Below are 12391 nucleotides of genomic sequence, written 5' to 3'. Positions count from 1 at the left end.
CTAGTTTGTCAAACTGTATATTCAAATAGCCTCCTAACAGTTAATTCTACGTTCAATTTTTTAATTTGTTTTGTAAAAAATTAGGAACGAAAACAAGATTTACTTAGACTTTAATCATTCATTGAGTATAAATTATTATCCCCTTCATATTTTTATCTAAACATCAAAAATGGAAATAGAATTTTGAAAATTTTTTGATATTTTCATAAAATAATTTTGCTTGTATTGCAGGTGCAAGCCATAATCTTTGACAAGACAGGTACAGTAACTCAGGGAATACCAGAAGTTACCGATACTCATCTGTTTGTTAGTGAAGACGTGTGTACGTACCGTAAACTTTTAGCTGTTATTGGTAGTGCTGAGAGCAGTAGTGAACATCCGATTGGAAATGCTATCACAAAACATGCCAAGCAGGTACAGAACAATTTGTGTTTTTGTTTTTTGTAGTATTTCCCGGATTCTGATTGATGACAGCGAAACCATGTAGACAAGGTGGATTTCTGTCGTGTAATAAGTAAAATACATGACATATGTACAATGGCTGTATAGTTATCTTGCTGATAAACTTTGGAACAGTGATTCAGCAAGATAACTATACAGCCATTGTACATATGTCATGTATTTTACTTATTACACAACAGAAATCCACCTTGTCTACATAGAAATAGAAAGTGAAATAATGTGACAAATTACTCAATATACATATTGTGGCTATAAATACACTCTAGTCAACAATTTTCTATCTGCCAAATGAAATTGAGCCAAAATGTCAGCAGTAGTCAAGATGCATCGCGTGAGATGGCGTTGTTTATGTTGCTACATTTAGGCTTGTTTTATCTTTATTACATTTGAAATAAGATTTTCATCATGAGATGATGGAAACACATGTTGACCTCTTGAATTATGGGTGATTTTATATAACAAAACCATCAATGACAGGTGAATTTATTTGTAAACAAAGGGTACAGTCAGGTGACAACCATTCCCCTGAGTAGCACATGCAAACCTACTGCCATATACAGAATACATGGCGTTGTATGGGGAGACGTGTGATGTACCTTGAAACCGGCAACACGTCTATTGTAGTTCCTTAAATTGTTGAGCACCAAAGTAAATATTCTCATAATTCATGCAAAAGTTTGCAATATTTGTGATAGTAGATACCTACATGTTGCATATGTGCTATCTTGGTTTTATGATGTACTAAATTTTCACCGTTTTTCTTGGCAGGTGCTTGAAGTAGAACATCTTGGTCAGTGTACCAATTTCCAAGCAGTACCAGGATGTGGTTTGAAGTGTACAGTCAGTAATATACAAACATTACTAACAGAATCCAGCAGTGGTGAGTCTTCAAAAGGTGTGGTGGCTAATGGTGTCGATGGTAGTGGTAAATATTGGTGAATTTTACACTCTTTATTTCAGATTGACATTGTTTTTAGGTCTAATAAAGATATTTGTTGTCATGGTTATAGGATGTAAAAATCAGACAAGATTTGAAGTCCTCCAATTTGTCATAACATATTTAGTCAGAATGCAAAATGATTAATGATTCAGTAAAATTTTGACCGGTTTTTGTCTTTTTAATAGAAATTTATGAAAATGAATCAGAAAGACTTGAAATGATATGCTTGATATCTGATCTATGAGGGTGTAGTAAGGGTTGTCTCTTTCAAATTCTGTATAACTTATATAAAATTTTGTGTATTTCATAATCTGTGTATATTTCAGGGCAAAGTTACTCTGTGTTGCTAGGCAATCGTGAGTGGATGAAACGTCATGGACTGGAGCTGACAGCTGACATGGAGGAAGCTATGGTATCACATGAAGAGAAAGGTCAAACAGCGGTCTTAGTGGCTATAGATAGTAAGTAAAAATAGTTCATGGTTTATATATAGTGATAAAATGGAGATAAAAAGGAATGACTGAATTCCAGTCATGCAAGCACAGATGAAAGGGCTATCACTAACACTGTGGAACACATATTATCTAAGCCCAGCACCAATACTGCACTGTAATAAGTTTGCTGCCTTTCCCTGCAATAGCCCAGTACCAAGACATCACTATAACAAGTTGGCTGTATATCCCTGTAACAGCACAGTACCATGACTGCACTGTAATGAGTTGGTAGCATACTTTGTTACTCTCGGAATGATCAGTACAGTCCATCCTATCAAACTAAGATATTACCAACCTCATAGTACTAGACACTTATACCACATTGACCTTTGACTTTTGACCTTATTGTAGATGTCATAGTTGGAACCGTATCCCTGGCTGACAGTGTCAAGCCAGAAGCAGCATTGGCAGTGTACACATTGAAGAAAATGGGATTATCAGTGATTCTACTGACTGGTGATAATAAGAAGACAGCCACAGCAATAGCTAGTCAGGTTTGTGGAGTTCATAAATTTGCATATTTCACATAGTTAATTAACATATTAGGTTTACTAACACAGAACACATCTCTCTAACGACAAAAGCTTAAAAAGATCTTTTAAATGCCCTGGAGTTTACTCATTGTGAAGAAAAGTAATTTGTTAGGAACTATTTTCAAGCTGAAAATGGAATAAAATGCAATTTCTGGAGAATGTGTAGTGTGTCTGCTAAGACCCATGATGCAATGGTGTATCACTGAAAGAACGATAAAGGTGAAAAAGAGTTTCACTTTGGTGTTTCTTGGCAACCAAATAATTTATGTGATGTGAAAACATGTAATGATTCTCCAGAACTCCAAGTTTATGAAAATACCAACATTTCCTGGAGTGATATTCCCCTTTAAAGTAAGTTATTCAAGTTCTCCAAACTTGCTGCAAGGCTCCCTTCCTACGTTGATGGTTATTTGTGAGAGAAGGTAACTGTCTATGAATTTTAAAGCTACTCTCCTCCCCAAGTGAATCGATGTAGGTAATGTCGTAACTAATATTGATATGGAGTTTATGAATGTATGTCAGATTAAACTAAGGTTGTACTTAAACCAAAGGAAAATTTCTGAACTGTGGACGTTATTTTTCTTTTCAGGTCGGTATCAGTATTGTTATCGCAGAGGTGTTACCATCTCATAAAGTTGACAAAGTTCAACAACTTCAAGGTCGTGGTCAATGTGTTGCTATGGTTGGAGATGGAATCAATGATTCCCCTGCTCTAGCTCAAGCTGATGTTGGTATCGCCATAGGAACAGGAACTGATGTTGCCTTGGAGGCTGCTGATATCGTGCTCATCAAGGTATAGTTGTTGTTACTGGTTACAGTCACCTCTCGGCATAGAGATTTGTATACTAAAGTATTCAGTTTCCATATACATTCATTTTGAGCTGTCTTTTATCATGTGTGTTACCCCCGGCGGTGGCAATCCCTGGATGGGTGGGTACTCATACTTGTTAATAGCGAAATTACCTGAATATTTATATGAAAAACTTCCTGTTTTTTTAGTGAATCTGGGAGAAAATCACTGCAAAAAAACATCCCTTTATTTCCGAACTGTGAGAGGTTTTACCTGCAAGGACACATAATCCATACACTGCATGTATACTGTGCAGAGGGTGATCTGGAAAAGTACCCCATTTTACAATTCCACAGACCTAGATGGTTGAAAACTGGGACTACCACCACCGCACCGGGGTGTTACCGTGTCTTCCTCCAGTGTTAATTTTATAAACAATTTTAATAATATGTAATTACTATTTGCACTCATCTTTGACCAATAACTGGTCTATGTAGAAGATTGACCTTTAACCTTTATACTCTAGTTGTATGTTTTTGTTGCTGGATTTATTTTACCTGAATATGTGCAAAAGCTTTTTCTGCAGAAATAAGTCCCACTAACATACTTTACAAGTTGTTATATTTGTACATTCAGCTGTTGTGAACGGTGGCAACAGTAGTTGCACTATATACAGCAGGCTAAGCATGAGATATTCACAAACAGTGTCTACTTTCCCCTTGCATTGTCCACCTGACATGTCCTAAATTGCCATTGCACCAAATTTTTCATGCGCCAAAATGAGTATGTTTACAGTATCTTTGCAAAACCTGTATTATGTCATTACATTTTAATCAGTCTGTTTATTTCTATTCTTATTCCACAGAATAATTTGGTTGACGTTGTTGCTGCCATTGATCTGTCCAGACACACTGTAAGAAGAATACACTGTAATTTTGGATTTGCAGTTATTTACAATTTGATAGGCATTCCTATAGCTGCAGGTAAGAACATTATGTTTTAATCAAACTTAGTGGTACCTGATATCAGGACACTTAGAGAGTCTATGAAAACTCCTAGGCATGTGTCAAGAGGGGGTTTGCTGTGTGAACTGCAACATTGTGAATTCACTATGTTTTGGTGTTGAACGAGATAGAGATTTGTTTCATTCACTTTTACTTACTAGTACAGAGCTGGCTTTTAAGTCACTACTGCTTAAGTTCTTATCTATGCCAGCTCTGTACTGATGAGTGAATGTGAATGAAACCAATGCATTTTGACTTGTTTAACATTCAAGTTTTTATGATACATAGTAAATTCACAAGATATCCTTTCCCTTTATGATGATATGTGTTTTATTGTCATATATATACTGATACATATATAATGAAATGTGCATTGATTTTGCGTGTAATGAAAAATTTACAAAAACAGTATTCTGTAGAGGACTCCTAACACGAGATTGATGCGTTAACAGAGAACTTAAATTGATTCATTAAGAATGCGGACTACAGTTGGGTAAAAGCTAAACAATGTGCGATTAGAACCTGATTTGACCACTCGCCTGAGCGCATGAGTTGGAATAAATTACGTGCTGGATGGAAATCGGATTGTGTGATGTACAAGCCTTTTATAGAGTCAGAAAATGTTCGCCAGTCATACGCCATATTCACCTTTCAGTCTTTTTCAAGAGAAGTGCCACAAGAGGGCGCCCCACATGAGGAAAACTGATGGCTATTAAAAATCACATGACAGTATATGAAGCAGTCAACAAAATGGCTAAAACTATGTCAAGTTCCCCAAAATTTGTATGATCTGAAAAAAAAGTTAGCAGAATACTTTGATTGAGAATACAACCATTTTGCTGTGAAACACTGGGAAATGGTCATTCTTGCGAAATAGGCTTTTAGTACTCACCTATCACAGCCCTCACTGCATCTTCATTTCCTAATGTTATTTGTAAATCATGTACACTATACATAACTGGTATAGTGTACATGATTTAGTAAAAGTAACAGTATACCACACCAGGGTTGTCGGTGGCCGAGTGGTTAAACCACTTGCCTCTTACCACTGCGGGTGTGATTAAATTTACCATGCTGTAAGTAAGAAGAGTGTCATTCAGTTTGACTCTACCAAACAACGCAGGTTTTCCCCGGGTACTCCGGTTTCCTCCTGCATTAAGTCTGACCCCATGACGGATGGCCCTCACTGGACTTCTTGGGAGACAAGTGTTTATATGCTTAAAGAACTAGCCACTATAAATAAAGATTACTACTACTACTACTACTACCACCAATATTTACACAACTCTTCCTTTCCTAGGTATATTGATGCCATTAGGTGTAATGTTACAACCGTGGATGGCTGCCGGTGCTATGGCGTTATCATCAGTTTCCGTGGTTATATCATCGTTGTTACTAAAACTGTAAGTAGTCTTTATTTTCTATGTGTTTTTGTCAAGTAGAGGCCACTTGGCAGCATACATAACCACACCACTCTAACTACTGAGTTGCTCTCCTGAAAGCCTAGTTGCTATATCTACAGAAGGGTGCCCTCTATGATTGGAGCTCGGTGATGGTTGCTGATAAAGCCATGGCTTAACTAAAATCATTATAAATATCCTGCACTATAGTCAGATCTTCACTACTGGTATATACTATTCCTTTAAGATAGCTGCAAACTATATACCTATTGTTGTTAGATGGGCTAGACTGCACAAGTTGATGATAGCAGTGCCTCTATTCCTCAGGTACAATCACCTTGTATAGTAATCAAGATAGTGTAAGTACTGAAAGTCCACAAAAATGTACACTGCAAAATCACGGACATCATCACTAAAGTGCCACTCTGCTTAGAGTATATATACCAATACTCATTCAATAGCTTTTGTCAATATGTCGCAAAAATAGTTTAAGTTTGTGTCTATCTTAGTAAGCTGAATCCTTGATTGCCACTGTAGTAATAAGAATACTACTGGGTAGTACTCTCAGCATTATAACCTGATAACTTGGCATCATGTTCTTTTAGCCAATCTGCACACTTGGTGGTCCAGTGCTGTACATAATCATGTGTAGAATCAGCCTTAAGAAATTTTCTGGGAATAACCTTGAATGTTGACTTGTTTTTCTCTTCCAGGTATAAGAAGCCAACGGTTGAAAAGATGAAGACAGAAGATTTCCACAAAATAGAAGAGAGTATTTTGAGTTTATCCACACCAAGACTGCAAGATTCTGTGTCTGTTAATTCTGTATCTGTTAATGTTAACGACGATGACATTGAACTCATTCCTAGGAAGAAACAAAATCGTGTCTTGGAGAAAATCAGAAGTTTCAGCAAGATGGAAGTTGCGCATGATGAAAGAAAACTATTGGATGATGATGATGATGAAGAAGAAGAAGAATAAGTTGTTTTGTAAGAGAAGTGTGTTTGAAAGAGGTGTTATTAGTTGCCTTTAAGGACAACATTCAAAATGTTAACTGGATGGAGAAGGATTGTCCAATCATGACTGTCGATTCTTGAATTATGTGGTTGAGAGTTTTGACTTCCTGAAACAAGGACAGTGATTGGGTTGAGTAGAGAAGGTCAGCTCAATGTAAATATGGGGGGGGGGGGGGGATAAGGGATTTGAAAAATTTACAACAGAATATCGAATGGGGTACATGTTGACACTTAGATGTTGACAGTTATATGTTGGGATGGGTTGGCACTAAAGCAGCCATGAATTTTTTGATAGGTTGGGTTGAGGTATGTCGACACTATAAAGATAACTGGGTTGGGTTTTGATGGGATTGGGCAGGTTGACACCAACACAGTGCAGGGTTGGGATGGGTACTTTGACTCCAAGATAGAGATGGGTTATGATGTGATTAGGTATGTGACCACTGAGAAAGTGACTGGTTGGTATTGAGTAGGGGAAGTTATGTTTTCTGATTCAATGCAAATTAAAAGGAATACTCGATCTGAAATAAGGTCAAGCAAATTTTTGATAAAATCAGTTGGTCATCAGATTTTTTGCAAATTTTTTTTTTATAGTCTGTACATGTATATATTTCACAAGTAATTATGAATAATTTTGAGTCATATGTTTAAAGTGATTCAGCAGTCAGGTGATATTATAATAACACATTCAAGTTTACATGAGTATTGTACAATAAATCAGGTAATTTTTAATGTGATGAAGTGGTCACAACGAGAATTTAAGTTAAGGTATCGACGCCATTAGTTTGTAGCGTAGGCAACAGTGTCAGTATTGACAAAACAGCTCATACTGAACAGTTTGTTGTAGTTGTAGGCAATAAATGGGTCATCAGGAACACCCATAGGGATGAAACAATCAGTTTTAAAGCAACCCAGGCTGCGTTTACATACCGTTTTTTCAAATAAAAATGCTAAAGTATTGTTTTCATTTTTATGCGTTTTTATGTGTACAAAAAACGTATGTATGATAGTCGACAAAAGATTTTGACCGTTTTCACAGAAACAGCAATAATGGGGGAAAAATTTAAATGATGCTGTAGCACATGCTCGAACATAACATAGTAAAAGTATGCACATAAGTATTTCATCAGTTTGGTCATCCCTGAGGTCTAACGTGTGTTTTCGAATTGTTGCATTTTCCATCATTTACACAACTCCATTTGATAATCTTTCTGTTTCAGCCTGTTTTAATGGATTCCAGTTTCAAATGAAAACAGATCATTTTGAAAATGGTCCTCTTTCATCATCATTTTAAAATCATTTGTGTTTTCATGTGTAGTTTTGTCGTCTCTGTGTACACAGTAGGTGCAAGCACCAACAAAATGGTTGAATTTTCATTTGAAAACAACATTGTGTAAACGGAGCCTAAGTCAGACAACCTGAAATGATAACTGATGCCTGAAGAATGCAACTTTCTTGATATTCATAAACTTTGTGTAAAATTTGTGTTTTATTATTATTCAGAGATTGCAGTTGTAAAAAGCAGTCACTCTGTATTGCTAGTCTTGAAGGAATGCAGCCTGTCTAAGTCTTTCACATGTAGTAGCCTGTTTACTGCACTGTTGAGATACACCGTTAGCTGGTTGTACCTCCTAGCCCTATAGCCTGTTTACTGCACTGTTGAGATACACCGTTAGCAGGTTGTACCTCCTAGCCCTATAGCCTGTTTACTGCACTGTTGAGATACACCGTTAGCAGGTTGTACCTCCTAGCCCTCGTCTTCTCTGTTTGTCTTGATTTCATTGTCAAAACTGATCATAACAATTTGAAAATTTTTGCCCAATAGCCTTGTCGATGACAGCATACAGTCCCTCCAACCATGACAACTCATCAGACTATTATCATTCATGAGCAAATTATGCATGCGTTGCTAAGTGAAGGCAATGCATCGTCATGCACATGTGGTGGACATGTGATAATTTACATGTTATTTACATACAATTATGTAAATTTAACATACATATTTTTGATAATGACTTTTGGGGGTGTGGCTACATTAACCATTTGAAAACGTAGGCAAGTCAAGCGGAGATTATGAGGGTTAACGTATCTCGACAGCACCATAAACAGACTAGATATGTAGTGGCATTTGTAACCTAATATTTGCCTCAGAAATAAAGTCAGACATGTCTACTGTTTCTGTGTTCAGGAAAACTGCAACCTATTTTCACTAAAAATCAAGAAGAAAAGAAATCTGGGCTAACCACACAAAGTTTTGAAATAGAAGTCAAAATAATATTAAAATGAACCCATTTTAGAATCTGAAATTGTTGCAGAATACTGTAACTCTTCAAAAAAATGGATTGTCAATTTCCTTCAAAATAATCCATTTATTGATCCATTTATCAATCAATATCGGAGTCAGTCAAGCAGTTGCAAAAAATCGTTCTGTCAGCTGTTCGTTTCAAACAAAATTTTTGCAATCATGGCAGATTCCATGGTCTCACAAGATTTCACTTTTATAGGAAGATGCATGAAATTGATCACTGAAATATCTCTAATTCTAGCTACACACAAAATGAAAAATAACTGACTTTGCTAGTTTAGTAAGATAATCACAACTTAATATAACCAGGCCTGCATGTTTGCTTATCACATATTGTTTTATCTATTGACATGCAGATCGCTCAATAAGGCAAAATAAAAAAAATTGCGTTTCCGATAGCCTGGCCAACCCTAAACATGTTTTAACCATTAGGAAGAAAAGATAAGAAATTCTTTATCTTCTTGACCTTCATGCATGTCTGTTTTTCTTTCCCCAGTGATGTCTGTACATATTTCATCAAACTATCACAGATGGGTATTCTGACCAACATATTGTTTGTTTTTGGGTCGAAGCAATATTTTTACAAAGTAAAAACAATTAAAAAGAGATGATGAAAATAAAATACAATAAAATCCTGACCTACCTACCCTATATTTTGAGGCCATGGTATCGGAAACGCACAATTATTTTTTTCCACTTAACATGTAATTCTAATTACATATTATACAATCTGTTAGTAACTTTATTTTATATATAGATAGTTTCATTGTATCTTTTTATTTTAATTTACATATCATCTTGCCGTTCACTTTTCACAGTACTGTAAGTACTTGAAAAACTTCAAAGTCTTTGTTTTATCCGTGTATATTTTATCTCCCTGACCTTACCAGTGATTTATGTTGGTTAGGTCCTCTCTTACATTAGCCTACCTGTAGTCTTGAAGGACTGATGCACTTAGTGAGGAGGAGCAAAATTCAAAACATCAAAATGGCAGTTAGGAAAGCCAATAGTAGTGTAGCGTCACGGTCAGTCCTTCAAAACTACAGGTAAGCTACTCTTCCTTTAAAGTATACAACATCGGATTTGAGTGATTTTTCTGAAAGATTATGAATATTATAATAAGCTTTATGTATTGAAATATGTGGAATGATTGATAAGGTAGCTGGGGATGGGGGTGGGGGTTGCAAGATGTATCTTATGGCAGGTAAAGATTCAATTGAATTTGAAGACCTGACTATTTAAGAGTATTTTTTTTCTGATGTAAGACGAGACATTGTCGTTATAATTATCTACCCAGGTAATTTTCATCAATGCCAGGGCTTCATATTTGTACAAGGCAAGACCTGTTGTTGTAAGATTAGTTTGATCAACAAACTGACTTTATTTGCATATATGTAATTCAATCAGTAATAGACTACACCATCATATTATACACTACCATGGCAGTGAAGGCACTGGTTGGTGCCTGGCAAGATGCCACTGTAAACATTGCATTAAGACCAAGTTAACTTTTTGAAGTGCATTTGCCACACCTTTTCAAAGATAAATACACAGTTTAATCAGTAATTATAAAAAGGCAGGTAATAACACACACTTGTGTAACACACACACATACATGAGTTAGTTGAACCATAGACACAGTGGACTGTCTATGGTAGAACTTGTGAAGAGTTGCCAGTAACTGTATTTTACAGTTTAGTTCCAGTAAAGATGGTTGTCATAGTAACCAGTGTTCTTGTACCTGTTTTTTACCAAACCAAGTATGCACACAAGGTCGCCACCGTGAATGCGTATGCCAGAACAAGGCTCTTCAGTACTTAGGCATTATTGCATAACTTACCACCCATGCCACAAGAGCCCTTATTTTTTTTGATATTTCAGTACAGTAGACACTAGATAAAACTCACACCCTGTTTACAGCTCTGATACTGTCATCTGATAACTTATACTTTGGTAGCTGACAATGTCAGCCTAGTGGAAAATAACATTGTAGTCTCCTAGATTATAGTATTGTCCTCCTTTGGATATAAAATCAAGTAGGTTTATATCGTTTACTTGTGTCGTATAGGTACTAAGTAATTTCTAAACCTCTCTTTATGAAGTGAGTCATGTCTCAGACTCAGGGAGTGCCAAAACTATGCCAGCCAGCAAGACAGTATAGTCTGTGAGGTACGCCATGACGGGGCGCCCTCACACATCGGAGGCCGGTGAGGGCAGAACAGCAGGACGTATGAGTGTAGCAAGATAATTATTGATGGTAGACACTATTTGTAAATATCTCATCTAGTCAGCCTGCTGTATTCAGTGCAACTATTGTTGACACCTTTCGCAACAGCTAAATACAGAAATTTGACAATTCGTAAAGTATGTTAGCAGAACTTTAGTCTGGAGAGAAAGCTTTTGGGTGTATTCAGCTAAAATAAATCCAGTGCCAAAAAACATAAAACTAGAGTTAGTAGTACCCCATACTTGTTGCAACCCTCAATAAGTAGTGATTTTTGTATGTCCCTCGAGCTTAGAACCTTCACTGTGCTGATCTTGACCATGAGAGGACATCGTCAAAATCAGCTCAAGCTACATACCCCCCCCCCTCCCCCCCCCCCCCCCCCCCACCACTTAGCAAGAGCTACAGTACATAAAAAGAGCACATTTATTCAAAACAACCTGACATTAATCAGGCCATAATCAGGTACAGCTTGAATTCACCCAACTCCCACTTATTAACTCACAAGTAGTTCACATTACCAATGGTTATTATTTTATCAAATTTTGATATTTTATTGTAAATTTAATGCATCCAAAAAATAATATTTTTTAATACTAAATGTAATTTGTAATGGTAGTATGTATGGATATTAATATGTAATATCATGTATTAATATGTATTTGTCACCATATGAATGTAAACTATTGCATCACAAATGTCAATAAAGGTTTATTATTGTACATATATTGTTTTTTTTTTTAGAATGTCTCTAATTGTTATGTACTATAAAGTGTGTGTATGTGTATAAAATCCATCCATCTAACCACACACAGAATCTTACAAATCATTCATGCATTCCTTAATACAAATTCGTACAAATCATTTCAAATCATTCCTTTAATTACGAATTTGTTGTCAGGTTGTCAGTGGCCAAACGGTTAGCTTGTTAGACTCTCTCACAGTCCTTGAAGCTTCGCATAAAGGTAGCTAAAACTTGGGTTGTTCTGTATGTATCTACTGCATAAATTGTACTCGTATACTGGTATCCCAGTATCCCTGTACTGCCCTCATCGATCACATAGGGCTAAACTTGTGTTGGTGTCAACAAAATGTATTGATGAGGGCGTACAGTACAGGGATACTAGGATACAATTATGCAGTAGATACCGGTACATACAAAACAACCCAAGTTTTAGCTATTTATGTGAAGCTCCGAGGACTGTGAGAAAGTCTATTAGCTT

General features: G+C 36.3%; 1 protein-coding gene across 1 annotated transcript in view; it reads left to right on the top strand.

The window, feature by feature from the left end:
* LOC144438425 (copper-transporting ATPase 2-like) overlaps positions 1-12187 on the top strand; it is a 33278-nt gene extending 21091 nt beyond the window's left edge. Inside the window, 8 exon segments of the mRNA XM_078127450.1 lie at positions 232-414; positions 1231-1342; positions 1588-1863; positions 2248-2390; positions 3019-3222; positions 4085-4202; positions 5524-5626; positions 6337-12187. Coding sequence (XP_077983576.1) covers positions 232-414; positions 1231-1342; positions 1588-1863; positions 2248-2390; positions 3019-3222; positions 4085-4202; positions 5524-5626; positions 6337-6604 — 1407 coding nt within the window. The 3' untranslated portion in view covers positions 6605-12187.
* The last annotated feature ends 204 nt before the right edge of the window (positions 12188-12391 follow it).

Source organism: Glandiceps talaboti, chromosome 8 (assembly GCF_964340395.1).
Source record: "Glandiceps talaboti chromosome 8, keGlaTala1.1, whole genome shotgun sequence".
NCBI classification, from domain to species: domain Eukaryota; kingdom Metazoa; phylum Hemichordata; class Enteropneusta; family Spengelidae; genus Glandiceps; species Glandiceps talaboti.
The sequence above is the reverse complement of the archived record's forward strand: the minus strand, read 5'-3'. Positions and strand labels throughout refer to the sequence as shown.